The sequence below is a fragment of the Amborella trichopoda genome, chromosome 5 (assembly GCF_054954075.1).
Source record: "Amborella trichopoda isolate Santa Cruz 75 chromosome 5, AtrichopodaSantaCruz75HAP2 v2.0, whole genome shotgun sequence".
Taxonomy (NCBI): Eukaryota; Viridiplantae; Streptophyta; class Magnoliopsida; order Amborellales; family Amborellaceae; genus Amborella; species Amborella trichopoda.
The window spans coordinates 22,225,352-22,245,064 of NC_142340.1; the positions used below are offsets into that span (position 1 = coordinate 22,225,352).

Sequence of the window (19,713 nt, forward strand, 5' to 3'; positions counted from 1 at the left end):
GCGAGAAGGAGGTGATTAATTTATTACCTGCATCATAAACCAGACTGGTTTTGGGGATTGCGTGGGCTGGATCCTTTGAAGGAGAGGATTTGCAGGCCCCTTTGAGCCCATACTTGAACACAGCCCAACAACCACACCTGTTTTTCTCCATAGCTCCCTCTCTCTCTCTCTCTAACGTCCACTCTCTCTCTCTAAACAAAACACCCACAACTCTTCTCTTCCATTAATCTCTCTCTCTACAAAACCCATCTCTGACAATTCTTCTTTTCTCTCTCTTTCTCAACTGATTCATTTCCAGACCCGTTTGACCAGCCCAAAGCAGAAGCCTGCTCCAATACGAAACCCAAAAGAAGCCAAATTCCGATGCTTTCGGTTTTGGAAAGTTGGTAAGGGGAAAAGGCAAGTGGTCTGATTGGAGAGATGGCAAAGGCGTGGGGGACTCCCCTTTTGGTGTAGAGAGAGAAATGCATGATCATAATCATCAGAGAGGTGTGGCCAAAAAGAATGCAAGAGAACTTTACCCATCTTGTCTACCCCTGGGTTTGTGTGCTACTCCACTTTTCTGCCTGGTTTTTAGTTTTTTCGGTTGTCCCTCTCTAACTCTCTTTTTCTCTCTAGGTAGAGCTCTTTCTCTCTGTAGAGAGAGATACAGAGAGATAGAGAGCCGGATGGGGGAATCTCTCTCTGGTTTCCTTCTCAATCTCTCTAGTCCCTGCCCAATTGGGAAGGAGTTTGGTGTTAGGTAAAAACTCGAAACTGTTCTCTCTCTCTCTAATGGTGGTCTTGGGTCAAAAGAAAGGGACACCGATAAAGGGGGTCAGCGCATATTTGAGTGCATTTCCCATCATGGTTGGTGCGTGCCTGGTGTGTCATCAACTACCAAATCTCTCTATCATGTGCTTTCCGGAAAAAGAGTGGCCATGCCCCTCCTTTCACTATCTTAATTTTAATTTTGAAGCACTATATATATATATATATATATATATATACACACTGCCTGCCGCCCATACCATCAGGAGATGACAAGCATTCCCCACCCACAAAAGCCAAGCGCCCTCTCTTCCAATTGGCCCACTTGCACCACAAATTCATTCTTACCATTGTTGCTATTGTTATATCCACTAATAATTGGTTCAGGTTTATATAAGTAAGGCATACTTAATTACTCCCTAAAAAAAAAAAAAAATACTAATGAAGATATGATTCTGGTATCCAAAACCTTTATAATCTATTTGTAATCCTAATTATGAAATTTAAAATTTCAAAAACTATTTAAATCGAATTCACTTTACAATCTTGAAAATAGACGGTTGAAATAACTTATTTCAGGCTGCACTATTTTTCAGACTCATAATCCTTTTATTTTTAATACTCATACATTCGGAAATCAATGATTAATGCTAAGATTTTCGAACTTTTGAATACTCTTTTTAATATATTTTTGAGGTGCGCATTATTTCTACAGTATAAAGTTGCAACTTTATATAAACTTTTTTCTTAATAATCTAATATCATTACAAGTATCTCAATGTTGTGTTGTGATATGAGACCAACCTTTGGCCCAATATCAAAATATTTTGTGCCCATCATCTCATCTACAGAGAAGAATTGAAGTCTGACCGCCTCGTTCTCTATATGTGGACACTGTTCTTGGTGCTTCTCACACTTATGCACATGCATATCAACCAAGAAGGGATCCAATGCATTTTCACCAACATGATCATAACCATAACCAGACTAACCCTATAGATATTATTAGATGTCCAAATATTCCATGCTCCACATGATCATGGGGTCCATAGCTCAGTGGTAGAGCATTTGACTGCAGATCAAGACGTCACCGGTTGGGCCCTTTATTTTTTAACTGAGGTTCATTGTAGAAAAAAAAAAAAAGAAATTCTATGCTCCCGCATTAATAGATGTCAAAATATTTTGTGCTGCCTTGTGGGAGATAGACTCGGTTCACTCCCTTGGATAAATACCATGTTTTGCAAATGTATTATTGCTCCAATTTTTAAATATGCTACCTCCACGTGCTACATACCAGTGGCAAACCTCTAAAGAAAAAAAAAAGGGTTTCTAAACCGATTCTGTATGTGGTTAAAAAAAAAGAAAATTGTCATGCTTAAAACAACAATATCCTAATATTGTACAGTCCAATTTTTGGGCTGTCAAATTTAAGTGTTTAAGAACAAAAAAATCTGTATATATTTTTTTAAAATATTCATCTTAGTGATTCTAAAGTGATTTCCAGAACACCATATTCCATAATATTCCTCTGAAGTTGCTCTTTTGCCGAGGGAAGAAATGTATAATATGCTTTCATAATATTCCTCTAAAGTTGCTCTTTTGCCGAGGGAAGAAGTGTATAATAAGCTTCCTGGAGAATGTTATATACTCTCTTGTTAGATGATGTGAAGTGTGGGTGGCTTTAGGGCCCAATACCAACATGGATATAGTATGCCCCAAGCATTATAAAAAGTAAGGTGAGCACCTCATGCATGCACACAAAACAAACACTTCAAAGTTCAAACACTTGGTGAGGAGTTGATAATTTGACACAATGTTTTAAAAACTGAATCGGTGGACCAAACTGGTCATAGCCGAATCAATCCAACTCAGTTAACTGGTTGGTTCAGATGCAATTTACCAAAGAAAATTTGTATACAAAGTTAAAATAAATAAATAAATGATGAGGTGGAACTAGGGGCTTTTTGACGGGGATAGGGACTAGTACCTCATGAGTTATGGTTCGAACTAGGCGACCTGAACCACTTTATAGAACACTGATTTGATATATCGAAGACAAAAATAAGATGGAATGCTTGAGTCCTGTCAAATAAAAAAAAATGTTGTCTAGATGTCAAAATAACAAATGTATAGCAGCGGTTGTGATATACAAAGATATTTGCGAAGGGGATATAGACATGTTTGTATGGATAAACACGAATTTTCTCTTTTTGATACGGTGTCATAACACCAATCTCGTTTTGTGGCAAAGGGCACATATTTGAAGTAAATGGATCGCTCGGGCTTGTTTGATAATTGGAACTTTTTGCTCGAGAAGCAAGAAGTTCTAGTTTATTGTAGCACTTCTTACAAGAGCTTGACTTTAGGATTGTTTGATAACTGGAAGCAGGTTAATGAACTGTAAGTTGGAAGTTCCTGAAGAACTGCAAATTATAAGTTACTTAAAAAGTTTATGGTTTCTGTGTTTGATAACCTCCTTGGGAAGTTAAGAAGTTCATAGTTTCTATGTTTGATAACTCCTGAGATATATGGTAAATATTTTATATTCATATTTACATTGATAATAATTTAAATTTAAATATATAATATTTATAACATACTATAATATATGATATATTGTATTATATATATATATGAAAATATCTTATATTACATAAATATATAATATATAAATATATATTTTATATAATATATATAACATAGTATAATATATAATATAGTGTATTTTATATTTATTTTATTATATAATATATATTATATAATAAAATATATTATATTGCATAAATTTATAATATATAACATAATAATGTATTTTTTATTTATTTTATTATTATATATTTACATAAAATAATATAGTATATTGTTACATTATATTTTATTTTTATTTTATGAATATATATTTTTATTATATAATATTATAAATATCTATTATATTTTATGATAGTTATAACATACTATAATATATAATACAATGTATTTTATATTTATTTTTAATATATATATATATATATATATATTATATAATGAAATATATTATATTGCATTTAATACATAATGAAATATATTATATTCCATAAATGTATAATATATAACATAATAATGTATTTTTTATTTATTTTATTATATAATATATATTTATATAAAATGATATTGTATATTATACATTGTATTTTATATTTATTCTATTAATATATATTTTTATTATATAATATTATAAATATCTATTACATAAATAAAATATGATATATAATAAAATATATTATATATTATACAGAAAAGTATATTATATATTATATAATAAAATAGATACATATATCATATATAACATAATATAAAATTTAAGATAGTGTATTTTATATTTATTTTATTGATATATATTTGTATTATATAAGATATATTATATAGTGAATTATTTTATTAATATTTATTTTTATTATATAATATACATAAAATAATATTATATATATATATGTATAACATAACATTGTACTTTTTATTTATTTTATTATATATATATTATAAATATTTATTATATAAATAAATATAATATATAATAAAATATATTATATATTATGCAATAAAATATATACATTATATATATGGGGGGATTCATAAAAAAAAAGTCCCAAGTTTAAATTCCAACCTTTGGGTTTGGAACTTTTTTTTTAAAGCAAGATTGGAACTTGAACCGTTCTTTGAAGTTCAAGTTTTGTTTGAAGTTCAATTTTTTTGTCAAACACGAAACTTGAACAGTATTAAGAAGTTCTAAACTTCCAAGAAGACACTTCCTGTTTTCAAACACGCTCTATAAGAACTTTCAAAGTTATCAAAAAATGAGAACCTTGACCTCAATGTAGCCAAAGTCCAGCTACCAAGGCCGCTCATAGAGCTATTTTGGTAATTCAAAAATAGGGTGAGTTTGGTATTTTAATTTTGGTTAATCAAATTAGGGCCAAAATATGAAAAAAACAAAAAAAAACCACCCAACATCTCTCTCTCGAATGGTATGTAATTTATATTGACCAGTACAATTTATATTGACTAAAGCAGTACACAAAGTATAAATTTTAACGAAAATTAATTGTTTCATGTTTATGGTATTGAAGCAAGGTTGAGCAACCAATAACAATGAAGAAAATAATTCTATCAGGATAACTCATTTCTGTGTATCAACCAAGAACAATGAAGAAAATAATTCTATTAGGATAACTCATATCTGTGTATTATTGTAGGAGACATCAAGAACATCAAACCAAATGGCTTTCATTAAGAAATTTCATGTCATGGCAAAAAGGACCTTTAAGCAGAGAGGTGGTCAAAGTCATGCAACATGACATTTAGAGTTTCATTCTCATCGCGTGAAGTTAACATTAAAAAATAAATAAAAATTTTTATAAATGATAAAAGTTTATAAATTAAAAAATGTGGAAAAGATCAAGATTGCAAATCACAGTGAAATAAACAACACGAGCTTAGAACTATATTGCAATCAACAGGAAGTGTTGTTGATGAAATTCTTGTACATCCAAACTTGATGTTGACTATTAATTGTTGGGCAATTAAGTACCATTTCATACATAACATTGGAATCTGATATATAATATTTGTTGGAAACTATTCTACCATTATTGTGATTAACACTAATGGGGAGCTACTTTTGTGATGTAAAATATGACAAACAATTCTTGATTTTGTTAGTCCTAATAATAATAATAATAAATAAATAAAATTGAAATCAACTTACTCTAATATGTCCTTAAATCGCACGAAGGACTTACGGTTCAATACCAAAACCTATAGACCAAGCCATCAGGTGACAGGCTACATTGGGAGTCCTCTTGATGAATCTCCTTCACCTTCTATGTAAGGGCCACGATTCAATTAAGCCTAACCTCTCGCAATAGTGAAGAGAAAGGAGCCTTAAGAGGTAGAAATGCATGCCCGGCAAATCTCTTTTAAGGGGGGGATGATGTAAGGGCCATGATTCAATTGCTCTGGCAATAGTGAATAGAAGGGAGCCTTAAAAGGTAGAAGTGCATGCCTGGCAGTGAGGACCAAAGGTGAGCATCGGCCGTATGGCAGTAGAGATGCCACGCATGCAAGAAGGAGCATTGTCGCGGAAAAAAAGGGCTAATGCCACGTGCAAAGTGGAATACCGCCGTGCACGAAAGAGGGGTATAGCTGGCAGGGCAACTAAACTTTTCGCCACCTGGATTAAGGACGCGACAGAGAGGAGAAAGAGAGAGGTGAAAGGCTATCGCCGTGTGGAAGGCAGAAGGCTATCGCCGTGCGGAAGGTGAAAGGTTATCGCCTCGGGGAAGGCGAAAGGCTATCGCAGCACGGGGAAGGCGGAAGGCTATCGCTGTGTGCGTTAAGCATTGAACGAAGGTCGACAGGGTCGGCACCACGCCGCTTTTGTCAAAGATGCGTTGCGCGGCTGATGTTTGCTACAGTTTTTTTCCCCACCTACCGCGACGTCAGCCATAGTGGGCTTCACCAACTCCCACCAACCCTCACATTCCACCGCGTCTTTAAATTGCACCTTCGACCCATCAACCGCTCGCTTTCCCTTTCCTTCTCCGTTTTCCCCCTTGCCCTTACACCCTATGCGAGCACTATGCCATCGCCCTGGGAGGCCTTTGGAGCAAAGGCAACTACGTGAAGCTGCCGTGGGGAACGTTGAGGGCGGCAAACGAGCTGTATATAGGGGTGGGAGCGTTGTGAACTAGGTAAGTGGGTTTAGTGCTATGTTTTTAGGCCTAATTGGAATTTAATGGAATGCTGTCAAGGGAAAGAATGAATGGAGAATAAATTGTAAATTTTAAGAGAAATCATAGAGCTTTTTTTTTTTATGTCACACTTGCTAGCTTATTCAATGAGATTTGAGTCAATTCATGAGCATGTAGCACGACGATGACACCTAGAAGTTCCAGCAACATTGAGGCGGTTGCCCGACACTTTTCACTAGTCAAACGGCGCCCGTTGGGGCCCAAATCCGCCTCAAACAAATGATATGCATGTCTAGTTAAAGCTTGTTTCTTGCACCATGTTATAATATCATGAAAATTAAGAGATATGACCCCTGATGCGAGATATGTCATTACCACGGTTGCTATGAATTTTCAGCAACTGTGACCCTGTTTGGGCTGCATTTTTGGCAAGGTAAATGACACCTAAATGCCCCAAATTGCCACCATGTAAAGCCTTGTGAATGAATGAAAGGTTGCGTATTTTAGGATTTTTGAATTTCCTATGAATCTTGATTTATGTTTGAAAACGTAAGATCGCACCTCAATCTCAGGTGTCAGAATTGGCCTTCTTGAGAAATGAAGCATCTAACTCTCTCATTTAGCTATTTATTGAAGCATTAAGGCTTAATGAATGAATAATGAATATGAATGCTATATGATAATTGTCATGTGCATACTACGAGATGATGAGAGTCATGCTACTTAACATTATGCTATGTGAAAAGTAGATGGTGTAATAATGACACACGATGAAAGCTTTAGGATGATTGTCAAAACACTAGGAACGATGTTGATGTGTGAATATTATACTATGAATCATGAGATGAATGGCTAGTTATGACTTCCATACTGTTATGATATTGTTTAATGAGTATGCTAACCACTATGCATTGGGACCCGAGCCCATTGGTAGTGGATACTGTACTGTTATGCTAACCACTACGCATTGGGACCCAAGTCCATTTGTACTGGATACTGTGTTGTTATGCTGATCACTACGCATTGGGACTCGAGCCTTTCGGTAGTGGATACTGGACTTAATGATGAGAAACTGGCCGCTAAGTGGTGAGACCCGAGCTTATCGGTAGTGGAGCTAGGTTCAACGAGATAGTGATGTCTACGTATTCCCTAGCCTGCACAATGACAGAAGCATGTTAGGGGAGCAAAGAGGGTCGCTCCCTATGATTCATGATCTGAGATATGAGATCTGATGTGATGCCTTGAAAGGTGACGGCATGTCGAACCCCCAATGCGCGTTGGGGACCGGGTGCATGAGTTGAGGTCTTACGATGCGAATTGCCCTGCATGTCATCACCCTCCCTCCTGTGGGATGGTAGGAGCCCTAAGAAATGGAATTGGCATAGCCTGATAGATAGGGCTTCTATTAGCAGGAGTAGATGAGTTAGGGAGTGAGTATGAGATGCGTATATTGAAATTATGATTTCTTTTGTACTGCCTGCCTAGTGTTGCTCATATTGGATGTACTTTTATATTAGATATCATGTTATATCGGCTTCATTGATTTGATAACCAATATGCTCGATTACTGCACTATTATAAATAATGATTCATGACACTATTCCTTGCACCTGAGTATCCATGCATAATACTAGATCTGCTTACTGCGCTTCAAAGCTTATTCCACTATATTTTTCTCCCTGTAGATTGAAAGCAACAGGTTACCAGTTGGAGGTGTGGGCTGCAACTGAAGACTGAAGCGACTACTCTTCAAAGAAGCTCGAGAATCTAGTAGGTTCTGGGCCCTCTGCCCTACTTAGATTGTTTCTTAGGAATTTTGTAATTATGGGCCTTGGTGCCTTGAACTTGATTGTAGATGCCAGTTCAGTCCACCCCTACCCCGGAGTAGGGCGATAGTATCTTGATTGAGAGGAGCCCTCAACCTTTATGGGGCAAGGAGGAGTAGAGAAGGCTGAAAGATGGAAGAGGCAGATAGAGAAGATTTTGGAAGTGGTGCACTGCTTGGATGAGCAAAAAGTTAGACCTGAGACATTCATGCTAGAAGGACAAGCCGAACATTGGTGGAATTTGGTAAAACAAACCTGGAGGGAGTTAGGAACCGAACCCACTTGGGAGAACTTTCTGGCAGCCTTTGATGAGAAATAATTTCCAAACTAAATCAAGGAAAGGAAATAAGTAGAATTTATAGAACTCCAACAGGGGAACATGATTGTGGAGCAATATGCTGCCAGGTTCGCAGAGCTCTCTAGGTACGTGCCCCATATTGTAAACACCGAGGCATGGAAGGCAGCCAAGTTTGTAAGGGGCCTATGGCTAGATATAAGGGATAGAATGATGTCGGCCAACCTAAAGTCATATGCCCCGATGGTAGACTTCGACCTAAAAATTGAAAGAGACTGTGAGGACCACCGATCAATGAAGGAGGGAAGAATGAAGGCTGCGTTGTCGGGGAGGCTTGGGAAAACACCCCGGCAAGTTCCGAGAAGAGAAGTGAGAAAGAGGCCATATCAACTAAACCCTAGAACCCAGAAGAATTCCCCGGGTGGCACGAGCAATGATCAACGCTCGGTTTGTACTCACTGTGGGAAAGACAACCGCACTGCCGAAGATTGTTACCGGAAGAAGAATGTGTGCCTAAGATACGGCAAGCTGAGTCACTCGGCTAGGAACTGCTCAATGATGAAGACTGAGGATCGCTTACAGAATCAAGGACGAGTGTTCGCCCTCACAGAGCAAGAGGCCAAGGTATCCACCTCAATCATCCGAGGTACACTCTCAATTTGTGATGTTAAAGCTAGAGCCTTAATTGACCCTGGATCTTCTCACTCGTTTCCCATTTTGCGTGCCATTTGAATGTTATACCTGCACACCTTAACTACACCCTAGTAGTATGCACACTAATGGGAGGCTCTATGGAGTCAGATAGAGCGTATAAGTAGTGTACGGTTTCAATTGATGGTTGTGATCTGCCAGTAGATCTAATTCACCTAGATATTCAAGACTTTGATATCATCATGGGCATGGATTGGTTGTTTACGTATCGTGCCACCATCGACTTTCATGAAAGGTTAGTGACCTTTAAACATCCAAATCAAATAGAATTACAGGGCATTAAAGATACTTCCCCTTTGCATGTTATCTCTGCCTTCCGAGCCTCTCACCTCTTGGCTAAGAGATGCGTAGGGTATTTGGCCTATGTTGTAGAGAATAGGGGTGTTCTGTACAAGCTAGAAGGAATATCAATGGTAAAAGAGTACTCTGAGGTATTCCCCGAAGAGTTGTCATCCCTGCCTCCAGTAAGAGAAATTGACTTTGAGATATATGTATCCCCAGGTACTGCACCCATCTCCAAAGTCCCGTATAGAATGGCTCCAGTAGAGTTGAGGGAATTAAAAGACCTGCTGCAGGAATTGTTGAATAAGGCGCTCATTCGACCCAGCGTATCACCCTTGGGTCAACCAGCCTTGTTTGTGAAAAAGAAGGATGGGTCCCTGAGTCTGTTTATTGACTATAGACAGTTGAACCAAGTGGCGGTGAAGAATAATTACCCTCTACCAAGAATTGATGACTTCTTTGATCAACTCCAGGGAGCTTTTCTAAGATCGATCTCCACTCAGGATATCACCAACTAAGGGTGAGGGAAGGGAACGTCCCAAAGACTGCCTTCAGAACTCGATACGGTCATTACGAATTCCTTGTGATGCCGTTTGGGTTAACCAATGCCCCTGCTGCATTCATGGATCTTATGAATAGGGTGTTTCGACCTTTTCTGGATGACTTTGTGGTGGTCTTTATTGATGATATTCTGGTATACTCAAAAAGCTGAGAGTTACATGAGCAACATCTAAGATTTGTTTAGCAAACTTTAAAGTCAGAAAAGTTGTATGCCAAATTTAGTAAAAGTGAGTTTTGGCTTCCCAACGTAACCGTCCTGGGTCACATTATTTCCCAGGATGGGATCAAGGTCGACCCCTCCAAGGTTGAAGCCCTACTTAGATGGGAGAGGCTAGCCAATTTGATTGAAGTTCATATTTTCCTGGGGTTAGCTGGATACTCCAGGCGCTTTGTAGAGGGATTTTCAAAGAGGATGCTTCCCTTAACTTGGCTGACCCAGAAGAACGTAAAATTCATATGGTCAGAAGATTGTGAGAGAAGTTTTCAAGAACTTAAAAAGAGACTGACCACTGCCCCAATCTTGACATTGCCTGATGGAAATGAAGACTTCGTGATTTATACTGATGCATCTCATAAAGGGCTTGAGAGTGTACTAATGCAGAGAGGCAAGGTTATTGCTTATGCCTCCAGGCAATTAAAGCTGCACGAGTAGAACTATCCCACTCATGATTTAGAACTCGTGACTGTAGTATTTGCACTAAAAATCTGGAGTCACTACCTCTACGGAGCCCAGTTTAAGGTGTTCACAGACCACAAGAGCCTCAAGTACTTGTTTTTCCAAAAAGAGTTGAACATTAGGCAAAGGAGATGGATGGACCTACTAAATGACTATGACTGCACAATCGAATACCATCCATGTAAGACTGATATAGTAGCCGATGCCTTAAGTTGGAAAACCATGGTCTCCGTGGCATGATTGATGATGCGAGAAATGAAATTGTTGGAGGATGTAGTGAAATGACACCCATCTCAACCTCTCAGTGAAGGGAGGGAAGTACTGTCATGTCTAAGGGTGGTGCCCCAACTCTTCCAACAAGTCTGAGAGGCTCAAAAAGAAGATCCCCACCTGATGAAAATCCTCGAAGAACTAAAGATAAAAGTGAAAGAGGATTTTTCTGCAGGCAGTGATGGACTGTTAAGGTTTAAGGGCCAAGTATGTATTCCCAATGATGAAAGTGTAAAAAGGACCATTCTGAAGGAAGCACACCACTCTCGCTACATGATACATCCTAGGGGTACGAAGATGTATTAGGATTTGAAAAGAGCATTATAGTGGAACAACATGAAGAGAGACGTGATAGAGTTTGTGGTAAATGTCTAACGTGCTAACAAGTAAAGGCCAAACATCAGAAACCTGCTAGATTATTACAGTCTTTACCCATACCAGAGTGGAAATGGGAATGCATTGTAATGGATTTTTTCTCTAGGTTACCAAGATCTAGTGCAGGGCATGATAGTATCTGGGTTGTGGTGGACTGACTGACTAAGGCTGCTCTCTTCTTACAGGTTCGCACGACCTATGCATTCGACAAGGTAGCCCAACTATACATCATAGAAATTGTGAAACTTCATGAGATTCCTATTAGCATTGTATCAGACAGAGACCCCAGGTTTATCTCTAGATTTTGGGCAAGTTTGCAATCAGCCATGGGGACTGAGCTTACTTTTAGTATCGCCTTCCACCCCCAAACGGATGGGCAATTAGAGAGGACCATTCAAACCTTAGAAGACATGTTAAGGGCTTGTGTGTTAGATTTTAAATGAAGCTGGGAAGACCACCTGCCCCTAATAGAGTTTTCCTACAACAACAGCTTCCAAGCTAGTATTCAAATGGCTCCTTATGAGGCCTTATATGGAAGGAAGTGTAGATCACCCATCTGTTGGGATGAAGTGGGCGAAAGAAAATTGTTGGGGCCTGAAATTGTTCAAATAACCTCTGAGAAGATTGCTTTAATTAGAGAGCAGCTCAAGACATCCCAAAGTCGGTAAAAGAGTAATGTCAATAATCGCAGGAGACCTCAAATTTGAGGTGGGAGACTGAGTCTTCCTAAAGGTATCGTCGACCAAAGTTGTTACAAGATTTGGTAGGAAAGGGAAATTAAGCCCACGATTCATTGGGCCATTTGAAATTTTGGAAAGGATTGGAAGTGTGGCGTACCAACTCGCCTTGCCACCAGAATTGACCGACGTTCATGGTGTCTTTCATGTGTCCCTACTAAGGAAATATCAGCCGGTCCCTTCCCATATTTTGGAGTACGAACCGATCCCACTCTGAAAAGACTTGACTTACATCGAGCAACCGATTGGAATATTAGACCGAAAGATACAAGTATTGCAAAATAAATAAATTCCACTGGTACGAGTGCAATGGCAATACCACAAGAGGGAAGAGTCAACTTCGGAGCGGGAAGATGAAACTAGGGAGAAATACCCCCACCTCTTTGAGTGATGATTTTTGGGACAAAATCCCTTTTAAGGGGGGGATGATTTTAGGGCCACCATTCAATTGAGCCTGACCTCTCGCAATAGTGAAGAGAAGGGAGCCTTAAGAGGTAAAAGTGCACGCCCGGCAGTGAGGACAAAAGGTAAGCATCGACCGTATAGCAGTAGAGACGATGCGCATGCAAGAAGGAGCATTGCCACGGAAAGAAAGGGCTAATGCCACATGCAAAGTGGAATAACGCCATGCGAGAAAGAGGGGTATAGCCGGCTGAGCACCTAGACTTTTCGCCGCCTGGATTAAGGACGCGACAGAGAGGAGAAAGAGAGAGGCGAAAAGCTATCGCCTCGCGGAAAAGGTGAAAGGCTATCGCTGCGTGCATTAAGCATTGAACGAAGGCCGACAGCGTCAGCGCCGCGTCGCTTTTGGAAAAGATGCGCCACGCGGCTGATGCCCGCTACAATTTTCTTCCCCACGTACCGCGACATCAGCCACTGTGGGCTTCGCCAACTCCCACCAACCCTCACGTTCCACCGTGTCTTTAAATTGCACCTTCAACCCATCGACCACCCGCTTTCCCTTTCCTTGTCAGTTTTTCCCCTCGCCCTTACACCCTATGCGAGCACTGCAACATCGCCGTGGGAGGCTTCAAGAGCAAAGGAAACTGCGTAAAGTTGTTGTGAGGTACGCTGAGGGCGGCGGACGAGTTGTATGCAGGGGTGGAAACGCCGTGAACTAGGTAAGTGGGTTTAGTGCTATATTTTTAGGCCTAATTGGAACTTAATGGAATGTTGTCAAGGGAAAGAATGAATGGAGAATAAATTGTAAATTTTAAGAGAAATCGTAGAGCTTTTTCTTTTGTGCCAAACTTGCTAGCTTATTCAATGAGATTTGAGTCAATTCATGAGCATGTAACACGACGATGACACCCAGAATTTCCAACAACATTGAGGCGGTTGCCCGATACTTTTCACTAGTCCAACGGAGTCCGTTTGAGCCCAAATCAGCCTCAAACAAATGATATGCATGTCTAGTTAAAGCCTGTTTCTTGCTCCATGTTATAATATCATGAAAATTAAGAGATATGCTGATGCGAGATATGGCATTACCACGGTTGCAGTGAATTTCCAAAAACTGTGACCCTCTTTGAGCTGCATTTTTATAAAGCCTTGTGAATGAATGAAAGATTGCATGTTTTAGGATTTTTGAAATTTTCTATGAATCTTGATATATGTTTGAAAACGTATGACCATATCATTACTCATCATTATTGTTTGTTTAAGATCACGCCTCAATCTCAGGTGTCAGGATTGGCATTCTTGAGAAGTGAAGCATCTAATTCTCTCATTTAGCTATTTATTGAAGCATTAAGGCTTAATGAATGAATAATGAATATGAATGCTATATGATAATTGTCATGTGCATACTACGAGATGATGAGAGTCATGCTACTTAACATTATGCTATGTGAAAAGTAGATGGCGCAATAATGACACACGATGAAAGCTTCATGATGACTGTCAAAACACCAGGAACGATGGTCATGTGTGAATATCATACTATGAATCACGAGATGAATGCCTAGTGATGACTTCCATATTGTTATGATACTGTTTAATGAGTATGCTAACCACTATGCATTCGGACTCGAGCCCATTAGTAGTGGATACTATACTGTTATGCTAACCACTATGCAATGGGACCCAAGCCCATTGGTAGTGGATGATATGTTGATCACTTTGCATTACGACTTGAGCCCTTTGGTAGTGGATACTAGACTTAATGATGAGAACATTGGCCGCTACGCGGTAGGACCCGAGCCTATCGGTAGTGGAGCTAGGTTCACCGAGATAGTGATGTCAGCGTATTCCCTAGCCTGCACAATGACAAGAGCATGTTAGGGGAGAAAAGTGGGTCGCTCACTATGATTCATGATATGAGATATGAGATCTGATTTGACGCCTTTCAAGGTGACAGCCCGTCAAACCCCGAATGCGCACTGGGGAAAGGTGCGTGAGTTGAGGGTATTACGAAGCGGATTGCCCCGCTTATCATCACCCTCCCTCCTGTGGGAGGGTAGAACCCGAGCCTATCGGTAGTGGAGCTAGGTTCACCGAGATAGTGATGTCAGCGTATTCCCTAGCCTGCACAATGACAGGAGCATGTTAGGGGAGAAACGTGGGTCGCTCACTATGGTTCATGATATGAGATATGAGATCTGATTTGACGCCTTTCAAGGTGACAGCCCGTCAAACCTCGAATGCGCACTGGGGAAAGGTGCGTGAGTTGAGGGTATTACGAAGCGGATTGCCCCGCTTATCATCACCGTCCCTCCTGTGGGAGGGTAGAAGCCCTAAGCAATGGGATTGGCTTAGCCTGATGGATAGGGCTTCTACTAGCAGGAGTAGGTGAGTTACAGAGTGAGCATGAGATGCATATATTGAAACTATGATTTCTTTTGTACTACCTGCCTCGTGTTGCTTATATTGGATGCACTTTTATATTAGATATATTGTTATATCGGCTGCATTGATTTGATAACCAATATGCTCGACTCCTGCACTATTATAAATGATGATTAATGACAATATTCCTTGCACCTAAGTATGCTTAATATCCAAGCATAACGCTATATCTGCTTACTGAGCTTCAAAGCTCATTCCACTATATTCTTCTCCCTGTAGATTGAAAGCAACAGGTTACCAGTTGGAAGTGTGGGCTGTAGCTGAAGACTGAAGCGACTACTCTTCGAAGAAGCTCGAGAATCTTGTAGGTTTTGCGCCCTCAGCCCTACTTAGATTGTTTCTTAGGAATTTTGTTATTATGGGCCTTGGAGCCTTGAACTTGATTGTATCACCTTTTGAACTATAATACAAGGTAATATCCTTCTCAGGAATGGGCTTTGTTAAGTTTTAATTTATATCAGTGTTTACTTCCTTGGTTTGTTGATTACCATATTGAGGCGTTAAATTACCCCCACCTGAGTGATAAATGCTACATTGGGATCACGAACCAGCGCCCCGCCGCCTTTTGATTTAGAAGGTTAGGTGGACGGGAGCGGGGTCATGACATTCCATCTCTGTTTTTCTATCATTTTTTTTATGTTTTTTAGAGGGGTTAACCTCCTTTTATTTTATAACTCTCACATTCATGGTCTAGAGGAGTTGAGATCGAAGTGTAACTCCTACCATATTTCCCTTAAGCGCAACTAATTAAGATTAACAAGTTGTCACCAAACTGTTAATCCTATGTAATGAGCTAAACCTTTCATTAGTCCACTAATGACTCACATAATCGGATGTCATCCAAGTATTCTCATAATTTTGTAAAAGATATTTAGAAATTAAATCAACTTTGTATTTCTATAATATAAAAAAAAAAATTCTTACATGGAATCAAAATACACCACTGGGTTTTCCCTCCAGAGATACTAGGTTTTTACCTCCAGTGATACATCCTATTAAAGCTAAAAAATGAATCCATGTATATGACATTCCCTCATGTTAACCACATGGGATTTCACATATACTTCAATATGGCTTGGGTACCCTTTTTGAAAAAATAAATTTTTGAGAGAAAAATGGCCTAATAGGCCACATTTCCAACAACCTACTTGGCCTGAATGCCCTTTAACAAGTTGTACATGGTATTGCCTCATACTTTCCACATGGGATTTTCATATACCCAGTGAGTATAGTCACACACCACTTTTAGATCTCCTGACCTCAAAAACCTTATATATGGCATTACTTCATGCTACTTGCATGGGATTTTACATATATCCTACCAATGTGGTCATACACCATACTCAGATTTCTTGACCTCAACAACCTTGTACATGACATTGCCTCATGTTTTCCACATGGCATTTCACATATCCTCTACCAATGTGGTCATACACCACACTCAGATTTCATAGCGCCAACAACCTTCTATATGGCATTGTCTCATGCTACTTGCATAGGATTTCACATATACCTTACAAAAGTGGTCATACACTACGCTTAAATTTTCTGGCCTCAATAACCTCATATATGGCATTGCCTCATACTACTTATATAGGATTTCACATATACCTGGTTAGGTGCCTCGATCTCGCCCTCCGGATCTGAATGATCGAGTGACATGCATCTCGGGTTTTGAAGGAAGACCCGAGACGTTTTTGAGATCGCTCTCTTAGGAACCTTGTTCGAGAACGGGGGCAGGTGTTACCAACCTATGAGAGAGAAATTTAAGGTGGGTTCAGGACTTACTCAGGCTGACTCGCTTGGGCGCCCTCTTAGATCACGAAGAAAGTCCCCCAGTAATAAAACTAGTTCAAAATCGCCTCCATTGGCTTGTATTATTTTGTTTTCTGCAATCACACACATATATGGCAAAGGTTATAAGACAAGTGGATCAGACCTCACCCTTTTTCCTCTTTGATGAACGTATACAAGCATGGGCATTCCAAAAGAAGAGGAGAAGAAAGACAGGGGAGAGAAGAGTTCGATTGAGCGAGAGGATCAAAGCGGTGGCTAAGCTGGTGAATAATTAGCCTGACGTGGTAGCAAAACGGGCTCAGTAGCTAAGACCAGCTCACAGGATCATGACTAGACATCATTACGAATACGGACTAGCTAAGCACGATGATCAGTCTGTCATGACAATAAAGCGGGCCAAGTAATCCTGACACAACAACATTATGGTCAGACAACAAGACTATCATGAGAGGCTAACCTCAATCCCTCTTAGTCGAATGAAAGAGTAGCAGAGTGATGGTTATGAGGAAAGAATGAAGTAAGAGAAGAAAGGAATAGACAGAAGGAGGGAGAAGAAAAGAATAGAAAAGATGAGAGAATAAAAGAGAGAAAGTTACCTATCCGAAGGGTACCGTCCCTTTTCTTCTCTCTCCTCTCTCTCTTCAAGACGTACTCACAAGCTCAAGTAAAAAATCATAATTTTATTGATTGATCCAAGAAGAATGAATCCGTTCTTTGTACAATGAGGCGTTGCTTGTTTATATAGAATTGGGCTAAAACGTGGGTGTAAGCCAAAAAACTAGCTAGAATTGAAGATAATTACAATTTAATTGAATTTAAAGAAATTCTAAAAATGGGTACAAAAGGACTGTTTTGCCCCTGCCTAACAATGTGTGGAATTCTAGAACAGTCCCTACTGCTGCACGAGAACTTGCGTGATCTTTTGTGGCTGACGCGGAGTCATTCTGATGCCCATTTGATCGAAAGATTATTGTTTTCTTGTAGGGTTCGGCATGACGATCATTTTGATACCAACTTCGATCCATGAATCATGTTTTTGAGCCATGATCATGAGACTTGAATTTTGGATGAATCTTGAAAACTTCAGATCGATTGTGTACTCATTCCTTGATGTTTCTTCGTGACTTCTTCGCTAAAGCACATTGAGCACGCCATAACGATCACGTTGCAACAAACATAGCTCGATTTTGTGTCCGGATGAAGATTTTGTTGTCTTGAGTTTTTGACCGGAATCTTGAAATCCGGTAGCCGATATTTGCAGCAGCTCTGACCCCTTTATGTGTGAAATCCAATCATTCATCGTACGTGAGGTTCAAACCAGAGATGGCCTCAAACCTCATGCACATAATACAATTGGTTTCGTGCCGATCGGGTGTGCGAGCCTTGTGATCTGGCTGCTCGAACGAGGCGTGCTACTGCTGAATTTTCTGCAATTTCCTTCACAGATCAGCGACTTTCATTTAGTTTTTTCTCTCTGCTCGGGCGTTGTCACGGGGCGTACCACATATCGAATTGGTCGTCTTGATGAGACGAACACGTTCACCAAATTTGGGAGCGATTTGACTTGGAACGAGTGAGTTATAGGCCTCAAAAGTGGCTGACTATAAAAACAACCATCTTTAATGGTGTTTTGATGGAGTGAGGCCACACGGGAATAGTGTGCGGCTTACCCCTTTTCAGTATTTTATTCATAACTTTGTCTTAGAGTGCTCGATTAAGTTGAAAGTTGATCCATAGGGGTTTTCGACCGTGCCAGATCTAATGACAGTGGTCCCACATCTGTTTGACGCACCAAAAATATGGATCTAGTATGGGGTCCATTTCAGGGTGTTAGATAACGATTTTGCTGAAATTGTTTCTTTGTGTTCACTGCCCTAAACATGTCTGATCACGATGAAACTTGGCAAGTGGTCTTTTGAAGTGCTGACGAAGATCTTGACCAATTCTGGGGCCATTTTGATATTGTCGAGGATTTCCATTGTTTTGTAGACTTTATTGACTGCTTCCTAATCAGGGATCAAGGTGCTGAAAAATACGTTCAAACAATACCCTACCAATGTGGTCAAATACCATACTTGGATTTCTTGGCCTCAATGGTTTTGTATATAGCATTGCCTCATGCTACCTGCATGGGATTTCTTATAGACCTTACCAGAGTGGTCATACACCATACTTAGATTTTCTTGCCTCAATAACCTTGTATATGACATTGCCTCATGCTACTTGCATGGGATTTCACATATACCCTGCCAATGTGGTCAAACACCAAACTTGGACTTCTTGGCCTCAATGGTCTTGTATATGGCATTTTCACATTCTACCTGCATGAGATTTATCATATACCTTACCAATTATTCACTAACACATTGAATTTATTTACATCTATCTGTTAGCCAAGAGAAAAAGGCCTATTGCTTCCGCATGTTTCTTAAACATGCCATCCACCACTGATTTTTAAGTCCAAAGCTCAGTTTCGGATCATAGGTCAAAATAATAAAATAATAATAATTTAACAAATTTGTTGGTATTATTATATACATAAAGAAATATTTAAGTGGTCTCAACCTTAACAATAATAAAAGAAAGAAATATAATATCATTTCTAGTTGACATGCTCAAATAAGTTTCAAATCGATGATGTTATCAAACTATTCAATAATGGCTTCCACTATTCTTAGTATGTGGTTGTCATCATAATAACAAAAATTAATCTAATATTGTCTAGCATGTTAGATCAGTAATTGCTCTCACTTTGTTAATGTGAATTGATAATTATAGAGTTAACAAATTCAATTCTAACTTGGTAAATGATGATGTACTCCCACTATCTAATGAACAGCTATCACCAATATGATAA

General features: G+C 39.2%; 1 protein-coding gene and 1 pseudogene across 4 annotated transcripts in view; one reads left to right on the forward strand and one right to left on the reverse strand.

Moving 5' to 3' along the window:
- Window positions 1-213, reverse strand: part of LOC18444723 (serine/threonine-protein kinase PBL34) — a 30,406-nt gene extending 30,193 nt beyond the window's left edge. For all 4 annotated transcript variants that reach the window (XM_088866361.1, XM_088866360.1, XM_088866362.1 and 1 more), the window contains exon 1: window positions 28-213. In XM_088866361.1, the coding sequence (XP_088722487.1) occupies window positions 28-151 (124 nt within the window). In that variant the 5' untranslated portion in view covers window positions 152-213. The remainder of the gene's footprint in view (window positions 1-27) is intronic.
- An 11,771-nt stretch (window positions 214-11,984) lies between these two features.
- Window positions 11,985-12,603, forward strand: LOC148782019 (uncharacterized; annotated as a pseudogene).
- Window positions 12,604-19,713: the final 7,110 nt, after the last annotated feature.